The following is a 16,297-nucleotide window of genomic DNA, read 5'->3' on the forward strand; positions in this document are numbered from 1 at the left end:
GTTGCACATGTTAAATTTTCTTCCAAGACTGAATAATATTCCATTTCATTTATATATATATATATATATATATATATATATATATATATATATATATATGTATATGTATATATATATGATATTTTGCTCATCCATCAATGGACACTTGGGTTGCTTCTACCTCTTGGCTATTGTGACTAGTGCTGCCATGAACATGGGAGTGCAGATATCTCTTGAAGCTCCTGCTTTCCATTATTTCGGCTCTATACCCAGAAGTAGAATTTTTATGTTATATAGTAAGTCTATTTTTAAGTTTTTGAGAAACCGCCATGCTGTTTTCCATAGTGGCTGCACCATTTTACATTTCCGCCAACAGTGCACAAGGATTTTATTTAATTCTTCCACATCCTTGCCATGACTTATTTACTTTTTTTTTTTTGTAGTAGTTATCCTACTGAGTGTGAGGTGGTATCTCATTATGGTTTTGATTTGCGTTTCCGTAATGATTAGTGATGGTAAGCATCTTTTCATATATTTGTTCTCCATTTCTGTGTCATCTTTGGAGAAATGTCCATTCATCTCCTTTGCCCATTTTTTAATCTGTTTATTTGCTTTTTTGTTGTTGAGTTTTAGGAGTTCTTTGTATATTCTGGATATTAACCCCCTATTAAACACATAATTTGTAAATATTTTCTCCCATTCTGTAGGTTGCCTCTTTATAATATTCTGTTGATTGTGTCCTTTGGTGCACGGATGTTTTTGATGTAGTTCAATTTGCCTATTTTTACTTTTATTGTCTGAGGTTTTGGCATCATATCCAGGAAATCCTTGCTATATCCAATATCACAAAGCTTTGGGCCTACTATGTTTTCTTGTAAGAGTGTTATAGTTTTAGTTCTTATGTTTAGGTCTGTGATCCATTTTGAGTTAATTTTTGTATATGGTGTAAGATATGTGTCCAGCTTTATTCTTTTGTGTGTCTTAAACTACAGTAAATCCTCGCTTAACGTCAACTTTAATCAAAACAACATATAATGAAACCAAGTTTACCACGGGCCAATTGATATAAACAAGAGATAAGTAGTTCCTATGGCCTCTCATCAATGTCATAACGAAATGACGTTATTCAAGGACCTGCTATATATCCTTTTAAGCAAAAGGTTTAAACATGGTTGACATTTCCCTTTAAAACCCAAAAGGAAGCCTCCTAATGTAGGCCAAATTTAAATGTGTATTTCGGTTTTACTGTGCATTTATTAAAAGTAGCCTCAACAGAATATGTTAATAGGACTGTAAACATCAGCTACTTGCCTGATTGTAAAAAAGACTCCACACTTTACAAGTGTAGCCCTTAAATCTGGCTTCATAGTGATATCTTTCTTGGAGCTTTTTTAAAAAAAACCTTAATAACTGAAGTACCCTTTTAAAGATCTGATTCAGTAGGTCTAGGATTGCACTCGGGCTTCTGTGTTATTTGCAGATCTGAAGTTCATTGTGATAAGTAGGCAGTTTTAGGAACCATGGTCCTAGGATGTTCTTAGACTATTAGTGTTTTTTTTCTTTTTGGAAGAAAAACAATTCCAATTCATTTTTATAGTGACACTGAGAATTATGTAAAAGTCTGTCATGTACACTAACATATTAAAAAGATTCTACATCTGTTATTCTGCTAATAATCTGGGTAACAATGTGTTAGCATAGAGTCTGTCTCTTTCATAGTTGCCTACAGACAGCGGTAACTTTAATTTTGATAGAAACATAAGCTCAAGAGAAAAATGAGTTAGAAAGGAAGCATATCAGATCTGACTCTGAAAACAATCCATTGGCAGAGTCGGATTTTCTACTGTTTTTGCTGAGTGCTGGCTGGGAAAGAAGTAAGGAGAGAACATGATCGGATAGGTATAGAGAATGCTCGAATTAGTAACATCAACTTGTGCTGCTGTTTTTTAAAATTAAATTTATTGGGATGACAATAGATCATAAAAGTACATAGGTTTCAAGTGTGCATTTCTATAACACATCATCTATATATCACCCTGTGCTACTATTTTATTTAGTCAAAATCTCCTTCCCAGTGCAGAGCACTTGAATTGCACCTTATAGGGTGGCTGATTTGGTACCTTAAGAACTGTGGCCTTACTTTTAGCAGATTGAATATATTCAGTAAGCTAGGGAATGACCTGGCCTTGTAAAGCACAGATAACTATTTCCAATTTTTTGTGGTAGTTGACATATGAGGGTGCTCTGGAAACCTGCCTGCAGTGACCCTCCTCACCAATCGCAGCCTGGAAAGCTGCTTGCTTCCAACAAAATGACAGGAGGCAGGTTTATTCATTATTTGCAATTTAGTGAGTACCATAAAAAATGTGTATTTCTGTATAGAACACAGCAGCCACCCCAACTCCTGTTGGAAGGGGGAAGAGAATTGATTAAAATCTGCAGAAGACCCCACAGACACAATTCTCAGGAATGGTGGTTGCCATTAGACCAAGGTGGCATGGAATTTCATGGACAGAACAGATTCAGTATATATAGAAACCCAGAGCCCTCGTTTTATGAAATGTTGGGAATTCTCCTCGTTGAGATCTCAGGAAATGTTAACAACTTCCTTTTTCTTTGTCTCTTATTTTCTCATAATCTTGTTGAATCTGAAGTCAAGCAAAATCTCATTTGACAACATAAATAAGGGAGCAATTTAGACTATCTTTAATGCACAATTCAGAGAAAACAGCCCATTAGAAAAATGAAGAAGCTTTCTTAGCACCCACTTTGGGAGCTGGAAATTTTATTGTTTCTAATATTTTACTGTACATGTGGCAGGTGGTGCAAAGATGACTAAAGGGTTGTCCCATTCTTTAGGAACTTCTATTGCGGAAGACAATTACATACAAAGACTTATATGAGAGAGATGTTATACTAGAGAATTAAGCAGAGTACAGGTGATTACCTAAGCAACCAGGAAAGGCTTTCATCTTTCTCCCCAAAGTACTTAGCACATAGTTTGTGCCCAATAAATATATGTTAATAAATGTAGATTATGATGATATATCTGTGAGGTCTTGGATGTATCCTCCACTGGTTCATTCCCAGGGCCATGGGCTGGAGAAGTAAAATTATTAATTTGCCTAATTCTCCAATTTGAGTCAAAAAGTATGCTGACATCACAACTTCTTACAAACAGATCCTCCTGCTACTCCAATAAAGCATGGAAATAAGAAATGTATAGGCATTTCCAGATATCTGTGTGCTTGGTGGTAATTAAATTTTTTCATTGATTCTTGCTGTTGCAAGCCCCTTACATTTCCCACTCTTCTTCAATATTTGGATCTTCTGTTCAACATCCCTGTCAAGTTGTCACCCATTCCAGGCTTGAAAATTTTCAGTGGTAGACTGTTCTTTTCTTGCCGACGCATCCCTTCTATCTCTGACAGCTCTATTAGAAAGGGCTTTTTTTCCAATGAGGCAACATCTGTCTCCCTAACATCCCCCTCCTTGAGGGCCTTACAGAGTCAATTTGATCCTGTTTCCCTCCCAATTTCTAAAGACAGCTCTCATGTCTCTCAGAGTTTTCTCTTCCTGGGCTAGTCATCCCCATTTTCTTTAGTGTTACACATGTGTCATGTGTTCCAGTCAACTCAGCTAGCATCTTCTGGGTGCTATGTGCTTGGCAACATGCTGAAGAGAGGATATTTGTCTCTACTTAAACATAAGCATGTTTAGCCTTCTCCAAGGAGCCTGAGGTGTGTATAGTTATTTTTTTTTGGGGGGGGGGGGAGAAGGGGAGTTTGTTTGCTTTCACTTTCTTGGGATGGCAAAGTGACAGGGAAGGCGATCAGCAGTGGGTGATTTTTCTCAATCTTGTGAAAGTATTTTTTAGTGCCAGAAGAGGATGAAGAAATTTCAATTAAATCTCTAATCCCAAAAAGAAAACATCATGAAATAAATTACACAACTAAGCTTAGCACTTGAAAAACAAAATTATGAAGCCACCTTCAGGATGTTCATCCCAATTCAAGGGGACGTCTAAGACCTTTTTATTTTAAGAATGTTGGAAATAGTGGGCCAGAGTTGTGAAGGAAAGAAAAAAAATCCTATGTATCCCAAACTTAAGCTCCTTTATGTAAGGTTGAAGTTAAACTTCAAAATTTAAACTCTAAAAGTGAGTGCCATTCCCAGGCTCCAAGAAAAACATACTTGTCAGGTCTTATTCACCAGTTAAGTAAGCAAGTATTTACACAAAAGTTGAAAAGAGTCTCCCTTGAAGTAAAACTTTCACTAGCAACCATGTAGACTAAAAATAAAGCAGGCATTTCTTGTATGAGTCTACATTAAATTACTTATATTCATTTAACATTAAGTAGGAAATTAAATAATCAAATCAGTTTTCAATATTTATTGTATTTCACAAGTTGCATGGCACTCAACCAAATGCTACAGGAGATATGAACATCAAAGCATTTATTACAGGTCATTTGATGACATTTTTATGGATTTTTAGATTCAGCATGTAGATTAGTAGTTTAAATAACAAAAACCAGAGACCACTGTTTCTAATAACAAGTTGCAAATATGGACTACAATAATTATGTGTGAAGAATTGATTTGGGAAAATGCATTTGTCTGGGAAGAAATTTAGTAAATTTTGATTTCAATAATTTCTGGTTTCGTTGAGCTGTGGATTGGAGAAGAGTCTGTAGGGAGACAGTGTGAGATCATGGGAAATACTCAGGATGGATGTCAGGGGGCCTCGCTCAGTCTCCTCTTGGTTACCAGCTGGAAGTGTGGATTTAGAGCAGGCATTTCATGGGTCCAGCCCCTGCGTAGTCATCTATAAATTGATACCATTAAGCTAGATGTTCTCTGAGGCTCCTTTTATAACAATGATATTTTACCCCTTTGTCCATTTACTGCACCATTTAAAAACATTATTTATGTTGTATTTCCATATAATCTCATTTCTTTATGCTTTAGCAACTCATTCATTTTTATTTTTATTTATTTTTTAATTTTTTTTTATTATTGGGGAACAGCCATGGTCATTGGTTACACATTGCTTTCATGCTACAATGGCATAGTTGACTCTTTTAGGGAGGGCGCAGCTCACAGTGGCCCATGTGGGAATCAAACCAGCAACCTTGGTGTTATCAGCACCGTGCCCTAACCAACTGAGATAACCAATCACACCCAGCAACTCGTTCATTTTTAAAAGTCAACAGTTGAGTAAAATTTATCTTAAGAAGCTCAAGAGTCCTAAGCTTAGAGTCTCCATTCCCCATACTAACTAGAAAAATAAGAATTGTCTCACAAAGAGAAATGGAAGGAAATTGTACCTTTATCTTCAAAAGCTCTATTCCCATATGTAAAAATTAGGGAGTAGAGGTCAAAAAATACCTTTACCTTCCAAACATCGACTTGGACGTGATTGACCTGGGTCTCTCTTATTGGGTGTACGATGATTCTATCCTTAGCCTCCTTTTCTAGTGAGCTGGACTGAAGTGAAATAATATCATGAGGACCCATTTCTCTTTGGGATCTCAGAGTAAGTGGCTGAGAAGAGCAGGAAGAATGTGATCTTAGGGCGGTGGAGAGGCAACACCTTTCCTAGTCTGGCAGTGATTCAGGCTGGTCATAAACACCTTTCTCCAAAGTTGAGCTTCATAGAGCACTCATCCCATGAGATGCGCCACGAAAGTGTCTCAGGATCATCCCTATTTCACTCCTCTTGAAGTATGGCCAACATACTTTGGCATGTCAAAGGCTCCCAGAACCTTTTGAATAGAACCATTTTTGAATGGGAGGAATACTTAGTCCTATGTTTTCAAAACTTGATCACAGGAGCTGGTTTGTTTTTTTTTTTTTTTGCTCAGACTACTTATTAATATCCCATGGAACTAAAGAAATGCGGAGGTAATCCATCATCCTCGTTTTCCCAAGAAAGATAGCAGACATGGTAGTTAGGTATTATTTTTTGTCCCTAAGGGACCATATCCAACTCCCTCACTGCGTTTAAACCATCTAAAAAATACTAATGTTTTGGACCCATCCCAAACCAATTAAATCAGGATCTCTGGAGTGGGACACACACACTGGTATTTTTTTTTAAAATAAGCTCCCTGGGTGATTTTTGTATGTATCTAGGATTGAGATCCAACAGCTGAAGGAACCACAGAACATTCGTGAGTGCTGTTAAGGCCTTGCTAATGAGTACATTTCAATGATGTCTAGCCACCAGAGAACTATATACCTTAATTATGCACCTTAATTAAACTCATTTTAAAAGCACTTGGAGCCGTGGGATAATATAAGCTATGTAGAAAATAAGTACAATCAGCCAGTTTCTCTTTTCCTCTATTTCCTCAGCCAGTCAGGCTGCAAAGGACAGATGACATCAAGTCCTGGAAGGATAAGCCCCAACTACTTCCTTCAGGGCGGCCTATATTCAGGGGTTGTGCTGCTTCAGAAAGATGAAGGGTCTTGCCCTCCTTGCTCTGAAAAGAAGTAAGGTGTTGCAAAGAAGCCCCACAATCCTTTGCGGGTGTTCTCCAGAGCCTGTTTCCCAGCCTCCTGACCTCACGGCTGTTCTCATGAGTGTACTTTTCTTGCCACCACCAAAAACTGTAGTGGGGAGTTCAGGCGGAGCCTCGGGCTACATTTGGACCTAACCCTGCAGTTGCTGAATAATCCAGGAGGGAAGGAAAAAGAGGTTGTCTTCGTTGTAAATGTTGCTGCCTGTATGCCTCCTGCAGACCAAAAAGCAGAACTGAAGTTGGTGTCAGAGCCATCTGTACGCAACTCGGGAAATCAAAGATACATGATAGCAAACACCCATTGGAATGATGCAGCATAACAAAATAATAGGAATAATAGCCCAAACTATTTCAACCTTTGCATGCACCAAAAAAAAAAAAAAAGAGGACGAGAAGTTTGCTTGTCAAACATTTTCTATGAAGAAAGTTGAAATGAAATTTGCTTTTACTCTAATTACCTAGTTGATGATGGTAGCAGGCTATTTTTTCTTGGTCTTCAGTCTTCTAGTTTGTAGCATCGTAGTATTGATTAACTTCCAGCTTTCTGTATCTCAAAAGAAAGTTACAAAAATCTATATCCATGGTTGGCAGACAACTGAGTGACCCAGTCTCCACTGGAAAAAATTAATGAGGCTTTGATTTTGTTTTCAATACATATTAAATCAGTGTTTGCTTAGTAGGTAGAAAGAAGTTGCTGGAACCCAGGCCCAAATCTTGCCAAGAGAGGACGAATTAAGGGGAAGATCCCATAGAAGTTTTCTTTAGGCTTTGTTTTAGAAAATTGCTTCAGTGGTTTAATTTAAATTAGTTTAGACAAATGAATTAAAGTAATGATTAAGCATTTCTGAAGGACAATTACAGCAATATGGAAACAGCTTTGTAACAGTTCTCTAGCATCCAACAAATCTAATGAAATGTAAACCATATTTACTCAGGTTTAGGAGAGTTAAAATAGTTCTTGTTCTTCTGGTAGAACAAGATACAGCATTCAGAATCCTATATTGACTTCCGTTTCAAATAAACGTTGAAGCTTTGGAGATTTTAAAGATAAAACACAAAGCCTTGGCCCCAAGGGAAAATGCTCTTGATCAAGGAGCAGAAGGTTGGAAAGAATTTTGTGAAATTTCTATTGTATAGAAGTTTCTTGATGGTCCTCATCATTAAGTCAAGCTCTGCTTAATGTCAGAGGATACTTTCTGAGAAATGTGTCGTTATGCTATTTCCTTGTTGTGTGAACATCACAGAGAGGCTTACACAACCCTAGATGGTGTAGCCTGTTACACACCTAGGCATATATGTTGTATATGCAATGTGTCATTGACCAAAACATTGTTATGTGGCTTATGACTGTAGTTTATAAGTATAAACACTGTTTGAGTTAAAGATGGGGCGTCACTAACATCTTATTAGCAACATCACACAAGGAAAAAGAAGAAAGGATTGTAATTCATTCTCTTTCAAATAGTAGTCTCTTCTCTTCCATCCTTTTTCATTTCTAAGTCTCAATTTCTTCATTTTTAACCCCACTGAGAGAGAATATAGTTTGAACTGTTACAATATGTTTTCCTTTAAAAAGTTAGAGTCTGTATCAATAAAACTTATTCCAGTCAAGTCCATTAGTCAGGAAGAAGTTAGGAAACCACCTTATTATAAACAGTGTAAGTCCACAGGTGCATGAACACACACACACACACATACACACACACACTCACACTCCCTCCCTCCCTATAAAATCTTGTTCTACCCTGTGGTGTCCTTTCATTTGCTGAAATGTGAACATACCCTAATACTTAAGGGAAAAGTAAAAAAGTAGAGCTTTACCTCTGGGTCCAGCAAACAGTTACTACCTTCCTGAACTCAGCCAGTTTGAAGAAATCATTTATGCTGCAGAAAAATGCTCTAGAGCAGGCATTGGCAAAGTTTTGAGATGGAAGAGCAAATCCTGTCCCTCACAACAATTTAAAAATTATTCGAGAGCCATAAAACAAGTGAAACTGCCATTATGTGAATAATGTCCTTTAAAAATTCTATAAACGAAACTGTGATAGTTTTATTTTCATTTTCAATTTTACTTCAGAACCATATGTACGTCCCCAAAGAGCCACATGTGGCTCGCACAGTTTGCTGACTCCTGCTCTAAAGAATGTTATTTGAGAGGTCCAGCAAAATAGGAATTTTTGAAACCATGAATAAAATGAAGAAGATGATTGTTAAATATAAGTTACATTTTCTCTAACATCAGGTGCCGTAAACTATAGCAGTCTGGTGACTATTTTCTCAGCAGGTGAGTATATTGCTCACAGTCAATTGTCAGAATCTTCCTGCCCCTCAGTGTGAAATTAACAATAGGAAAATGAAATCAATGAGCTGGAATCGAGAGAGAGAGAGAGAGAGAGAGAGAGAGAGAGACAGACAGACAGACAGACAGACAGACAGACAGACAGACAGAAAATAGTTGACGGTAAACATACCTTCTAAGACTGACCAGCTATGATCCAATCTTCACATTTTGACCTTTGCTTGTTTAGTTGAGACTTAACTGACTTGATAAAACATTTCCCTAAGAATTACTCTTGAATCAGATCCCTTTCTCAGTATCCTGCAAGTAGATACGACGGCTCCCTTAATCTCCCCTAAATTTCACCTCATTGATTTTGGCCCACCAACTAAGCTTTTTACCACTTGAAGGTATTTCTGAACGTTGGTTCTGCTATCCAGTGCAGGAATTTTCCTCTCGATTTTAATGCCAGCCATTAAGTTACAAATCCAGCATGCCTTCAACCACATTGTCAATTAACATGTTGAGCAGAGTGGAATTAATGAGAGAGCCTTGCAGCACTCCACTAGAGATGTCCTTCAAGGTTGACAACTGCCCTTAAGTCTACACTTCGGGCATCATTTTCCACTCAGCTGGGGCTCTACCTTACGCTGCTGTCATCGAGTTCACTTTCCCCCCAACTTATCATGTGGTATCTTTGGAGACTATCTTAGACACATTGCTGAAATCCTACCGTAAATTGCATTGCTACTGCTCTCGTAAAGCTTTTATAAAAGGAAATAGTACAGTTCCTTTATTGGGTTCCTCAGTGATTGCCTCTATTTTTTTCAATGTTATCATCTCAGATTTGTAAGAACCCATTACATGAACAAATTGTGATAAATCCATTCAACGGAATGCTTACCAGCAATAAAAAGAAGTCATCTATTGATAAACACGACAATGGGGATGCATCTCAGAATTATTATGTGATGTGAAAAGAGGCAGTCACAAAAGTCTACAGACTTGATGATTCAGTTTAGATGACATGCAGGGGGAAAAATAAAAGCTATAGATAGGATAGAAATTACAGCGCTGATTTCTAGTACCTGGGGGTGGGGAGAGTGAATTAACTAAAAAAGAGCACACAAATACTTTTTAGCTAATGGTAGTGATTACATGACTGTATGTATTTGTCAAAATTCAGTTAACCATATATCTAAAAAGGGTAAATATTACTGTATGTAAATTCAAACTCAATACCTGATTTAAAAAAAAAGTCTCATCACAATAAATTTGTTAAGGGGCTAATTAAGTGTAATTTAAAAGTCTAAATTTTCTCAAATCTGACTGTTTCCTCTGCTTTGATTAGTAAGGCATGTTTCTCTGTTCGATCTCCCTACTTCCTCTCTCATCTTCTATGACTTTTCAAAGATTGCCTAACAACTCCAGTGCCTCAGAAACACATGTCTGTGTTTTTTTTATCCTGAAATAGGAGTTTCCTATACTTAAGTAGTCTCTACTCCATTAAGTATACTATTGCTAGTTTTAAAGATTAAATACTTTAAAAAGAAAGCAAAGTATCTTAATTACCATTTAATCTTTTCTATGCTAACACAGCACTATCTCCCCAGCCTTGTGCCTATCTCTGCATTGTTCCTCTTCTTCATTCTTGAAACAACTTTAAACTCAATTCTACTAGCCTGGGCATGAGAGACTCCCAAATGAAACCAAGGAACCTTTAGCCTTTTTTAACTCTGTGATTCCATACGCTGGAGCCCCTACCCCTTCTCCCCTGAGGCTGCTGCCTCCGGCAGCAATCTGTCAGGTAGAGTGTAGGTCCATGACTGTAGTGCCCCATCTCAGCCTTGTTAGTTTTGTTGTTGCTTTTGGTTTATGATTTGTTTCCACTTTGTTTTAACACTCTTTGTATTTTTTTAAGATTAGACTATAACTGTGATTACCAATTTATAGTAAGAACTCAAACCACAAATTTTTAAAGATACACATAGCATCTTATTTGCCACTGACATTAAAATAGGGTACCTTGACTGTCATTTATGCTCTAAAGCTGCCCACATGGCCCCCACTCCTCTTCCTCACAGTGATGACTGAGATCTTACCCTCACCTGTCTGTTTTCTTCCCATTATCTTCCCTGGGCTCGAGTTTTATATTTTTGGAGGGAATGTTGTTCCTTTTGCCTCAGAATTCTATTAAGTCCTCTTGTCACTTTGACAAGTTTGTATCCTTTGGCAGGAGCACATCTTTTTCACTATCTTAATCAAGGGATCAGGAAAACTAACTCCTTTTTTCCAATATAGTCCAAGGAGCTTTGAAGGGTGAGGAGGCTTTTGATTGGCTGAAAAGAAGAGGTAGGACAAAGGTGCACAAATAGGAATGGCCATCAAAGGTTTGGGGATGGAGAGGAAATACACCTGAGATAAGCTTTTCAAAAAATAAAGCAATAAAACATAAGATTACAAAGGGTGAAGGAAGGACACCTGGGAGATGCAAATGCATTACGAAATCTGATACAACATTTGTATTCTCTGTCACTACTCAGCAAAATTTCTTTAAATGTGGCATGAAGATGACACATCTGGCACAATGCTAGTTGTCTCTTTCATTTGTCTGGTTGAGAATAAACTTTTAGACAAATTTGAATTTTGAAGAACTTCTAGATTTTGATTATCTACTTCACACCACCATGGCTACTATTTAACCTAGATAATGATTGCTTGTGAAATGTTCTCTGATGTTCATCTGATGAAAATATATGCAAAATGTCAAGCATAACTTAAATACTATGTCTGTGGTTGAAAAGCAGTATTTTCTAAAGGCAAAAACAATCTTCTTTATCAAAGATTTTAGAGATTTGACTATAGTGTATTGCCTTACAGATGACCTTAGTTTCTTTCATGTCTAGGACTGAAAATCAGCCTTATTTCTGTTTTTCTTTTATTTTTCTGTATATTCTACATTATTCCTTTTCTCTCTTTTGTATGTCACTATGAGTGAGATGTACACCTATTTTTCCGGAGTGGTTGGGGCTAACAGAATAGCATGAAGTTCTTAGAAATTCTTTTTATCATCCTGTGGTTTCATACTTTTTTCTGTGCTATTCTAATACAATATTAGAATCTTTTAATTATTTGGATTCATAAACCTCATGGAAAACTACTAGAACAGAAGCTATTCTTTGCATTTAGTATCATCCTATGCATATTTTTTGATGTGCAGATAATGTAAAAAGAAACTAACAAAATGTACATAATATTTTTCATGTCGAAAGATAACACTTTAAGTTACTTTTCTTATGTTGCATATCCCGCAATTAAGTTTCAGACTTTTCTGTTGAGCTCAGAGGTCTTTCAGCCTCCATAACCCTAAGCATTAGTACTGAATTAAAGCTTAGAGTTAGAAAGAATCTTGCAGCTATTCTAGTCAGACCATTGTCATCTTACATGGATAAATAACTTCCCCCAAATCACAAAGCGCTTACAGTCAGAGCCATTGTGAAGACTTGGTACACCTGGTTCTCACTGCAGGGCAAAGCTGACAGTGCAACCTGCTAATGATCAGATACATATTTTATTGTAGAAGCAAGAAAGGCCATCAGCCAAGAAGGGATACCAGCTTAAAAATCTCTCATTACTGCGACAATGCTTCTCAAGATGGAGAATGAAAGCATTTATATAGGCCTATCCACTTTGTACTTGACTTTCAAAACCTTGGTCTTAGACAAGAAAGTGAGTACGAATAATTAACATTTTCCAGGCCTACAAGTCTGCCGACAGATCATAGAGAAACTAAGCTAACAAGGAATTTCTCAAAGAAAAGGAGTAAAGCACATCCTCAGAAGAACATAAGCACAAAGGCAATCCAGAATATCAGATTTCTCGGGAAAATTATTTGACTTCTCTGGGAATTAGTCTTTTCATCTGTAAAATGGGAATTATAATACCTACTTCTTAGTGCAGATACCAGGATTATATGAGGTGATACAGAATAAAGCACTTACATGCTGGCCTATGGTCAGAACTCAAATATTGGCTGTTCGCTTTAGTATTTAATCTGGTGAAACTAAATTCTGCATACTCAGCAATAGAGAAAGAGGGCAGAATAGCCCAACTAAGTGGCTCAGTTGGTTAAGAGCATGAGAAAAAGAGCAGTCACAACCGAGAGGACATAGGAATAGAGAGGAAAATAAAATTCACCTAATGGTACAAGGATCCCTAAACAGGAATAAAGCATGAGAAAAGAGGCAGGCTGTACCCAGGGCCAAGCATCTGGACATCAGTGAATGGCTTCACTCAGCTCTTTTTGTGGATGCGGCCATGATGAATTCTTCTACCACTCTAATCAATTCCATTTGTTGTCAGATAGACCCTAAAGCATATGGATTCTCCTCTAGGTATCTCATTGTGGAAATGGAGCTAAAGTCAGTATTCCTGCTCAGAGTGCAAGGCATTACTGAAAGATATATATATGCTTGAACTGTGATGATGTCTGATATTACAAATTTTGATGTACATAGTTGCCCAAGCACTGACCATTCTTGTGTTCTAAATAATTGTAGACTGAAGTTTTTTCCCCTTTTTATTGTATGTTAATTGTGACCTAGACATAGGGAAAGCTTTGTGAAATGTCCAGATGAAAGATGCTAGCAACCTGTAGAGTATAATGAGGGACATGCAGAAAATTTTACCCTCACCATGAATCTACTACAGCCAACAATATCTACCATTTACTAAACACTTACTACAGGTCTGGGATCATTATCCTGACCCCTTTGCATGGATTAATATAAACAACAATTTCTTGTGGTAGGTCCTATTGTTATCACCACTGAGGCATATCAGTGAGCTGCCTGGGACCCTAAATCCCTCATTTGCATTGTTTTCAAAGTCTCATTACTTTTGTTCCTAAAGATTACATATCCTAAGATGGTTAACTATCTAGGCAAAATATTATGGAGCGTGGTTCTATGTGATTTTAAAACTACTACTGTCATAACCACTGTAACAACCTAGGGCTTGTAAGCAGTTAATAGGTATGTTTTGTTTTTTATGTGCACTGTATATTCATGTATATTATAACATATGCATAAAATATGTCACGTACGTATTTCTGTATTATTACAAGTATGAGTTGTGGGGATCCCCCTGGCAGAGTGTCACTTCAGAAACAATTGACCAAATGAATAGCTGGGTGGCTTCCGTTCACAAGAAGAGTGAATCTGCAATTATGCATTTGCTCAACTAGAAATGATATTTGTCAAGGTCGAAACGGCTACCTATGCTGAGATTGCCCTGACACACCCTACTTTTGCTCATTAGTTATGATTACTTGTTAACCAGTTAGCTGCTAACACCCTAACATAGAGTGGTTTACATAAAAAAGAACTCTGCTTTTCTCTCATTTAGGAGATTGGAGGTGAGTGAGTGGGTTCCTTCCATCTTGTTCTGTCCCCACCACCAAGGTGATTGTCCTCATTTGCATAGCTGTATAACTATTTTGAGAGAAAATAAAGGGCACTCAATGTCCTTTTAAGCAGGCGGGAATCACATATATACAACACGTACCTTCGTGTTCTACTCTAGGAGGTTAGTCCCATGTTCAAAGGAAGCTTGGAAACAGTCTCCAGCTCCATGGCCACAGGCCCAGACAAAACTATATTACTGTGAAGAAGAGAAGAATGAAGTCAGAGAAACAGCCATCAGGCACACTCAGCTAATTTTGATTTCTTCTTAAATGATCTATGCCCAAACAATTGTGGATGCTATCCTCAAAAATGAGATGATTCCCATACATAGAAAGTTGTATGTTCTTTCTTAATGAGATAGAGACTCAGAGTCAAGACATGAGTTAAACATTAAGCTTGCAAGACTATCAGTGAAAGTCTTTTTCCAAATGTGTCCTAAATTTCTTATGATCAAAAACAATAAATTGACTTCTGTTCTACCTTCCGTGATGCTTGGCACCACTTAGGACCATAATAAATGCCGGTTGAATTGAATGATCTTGGTTGGTTGGATTAAATGGGGGATTTATTATCCTATATCATACTGTAAGTTGTTCATCTCTTTCTCATTTCCAGTTTGATCACTCATGGCTTTGGGACTCCAGCAATATGTGCAGCTCTAAGCACTTTCCAAACAGTCCTCAGTGAAATGCTGAACTACTTGGAAAAACACACTGCCCACAAAAACGGCGGAGCGGCAGATTCTGGCCAAGGACATGCCAACTCAGAGAAAGCCCCCCTGCGGAAAACTTCAGAGGCTGCCGTGAAAGAGGGCAAAACAGAAAAGACAGACTAGCTACATCAAACAGAATCTATTTCCAGAGAGTCTTGCTGCTGATATTTTTTCTAATATATATATCATTGAGGGTGATTAATCTTCAGTGGACCAAATCTCTACCCTCCCCCAACCCTCCATAAAAAAACAAACATGGAATTGAAAAATGAAACAAAAAAGGACAAAACCACAAAAAAAAAGGAAAAAAAAACAGCAGTGTAACCGTGTGATGACATTGTCACTTTTTAATTTTATGTTATGATAAACTCCTTTTGTGCACGTAATTTATTGTTCTGAATTATATACATCGCAGTTTTTAAGCACTTCTGGACTTTGGAGAGGCAGCACATGCTTTTTCACATCTAACTGATGCACTTTCTTACCCAACTATATAGTTAGGGATCAGAAAGCATGACCAAACTGGGATCCACCACCAGTGCTTACAGCTCTAGCCTTTCTCAACTTAATCCCCCCATAACAAAAGAGTGCCTCTCTCTATTAATTAGACCAACCTGGCAATCAATCCGTCAATAAATGCTTTGGGAATGAAAAAGGGCAGTCACGAATCTTTGTCCTGTGAACTGACAGAAATTCTAAAGTTTTGGTCACCCATAGCCCACTTAACTACCAGTGCCTTGGTGGTATTGGTATTTAAAAATTCCAGAAAACTATGTTCCCTCTGTGTATGACTGTTTATTCTCACCCCGCCCTAGGTCCCTTTTTATTCCCCCCCCCCCATTAGGTAAGAAAAGACTTAGCATAATATTGAAGAAATAAGAGATGAACTTTTTATCTGTTCTCCTCTCTCACACCCAACCTAACACTTCAAAGAAACAGAATGCCCTTAGTGGGGTCAGGGCAGGATGAATACAGGCAAAGGTAGCTTTGCCACTCCTGGGCTCCCGATGGAAAACAAGAGTATTGTTCTTCCTGGAAAAGCATGGGAATAGGAGCAGTAATCGTTCCAGGTAGCCCTGACCCTCAGAGACAGGACTGGAGCCCAGGGGACTAGTGGAGGGCCCTTGAAGCGCCGGTGGCCAATGATTGTATGATTCAAATGAGAGTCCTTTTTCTACCTTTGTGATTCTTTCACCTGCCCGATAGCTGTGTTCTAAACCTTTAGAAGCACAGAAGCATTCAGGTCTATGTTCAATAAAGAAAACGAAAACCAGAATGATCAGAGAAGACTTCTGCTTTTAAGATGCTTCCTTTTTTCATAGCTTGTTCTTATAGC

The 16,297-nt window shown here is 37.7% G+C and overlaps 1 protein-coding gene across 2 annotated transcripts in view; it reads left to right on the plus strand.

Moving 5' to 3' along the window:
- TFAP2D (transcription factor AP-2 delta) overlaps positions 1-15,249 on the plus strand; it is a 54,099-nt gene extending 38,850 nt beyond the window's left edge. For both annotated transcript variants that reach the window (XM_019658733.1, XM_019658732.1), the window contains one exon: positions 14,865-15,249. In XM_019658733.1, coding sequence (XP_019514278.1) covers positions 14,865-15,084 — 220 coding nt within the window. In that variant the 3' untranslated portion in view covers positions 15,085-15,249. The remainder of the gene's footprint in view (positions 1-14,864) is intronic.
- The last annotated feature ends 1,048 nt before the right edge of the window (positions 15,250-16,297 follow it).

The sequence above is a fragment of the Hipposideros armiger genome, unplaced genomic scaffold (genome assembly GCF_001890085.2).
Source record: "Hipposideros armiger isolate ML-2016 unplaced genomic scaffold, ASM189008v1 scaffold_288, whole genome shotgun sequence".
Taxonomy (NCBI): domain Eukaryota; kingdom Metazoa; phylum Chordata; class Mammalia; order Chiroptera; family Hipposideridae; genus Hipposideros; species Hipposideros armiger.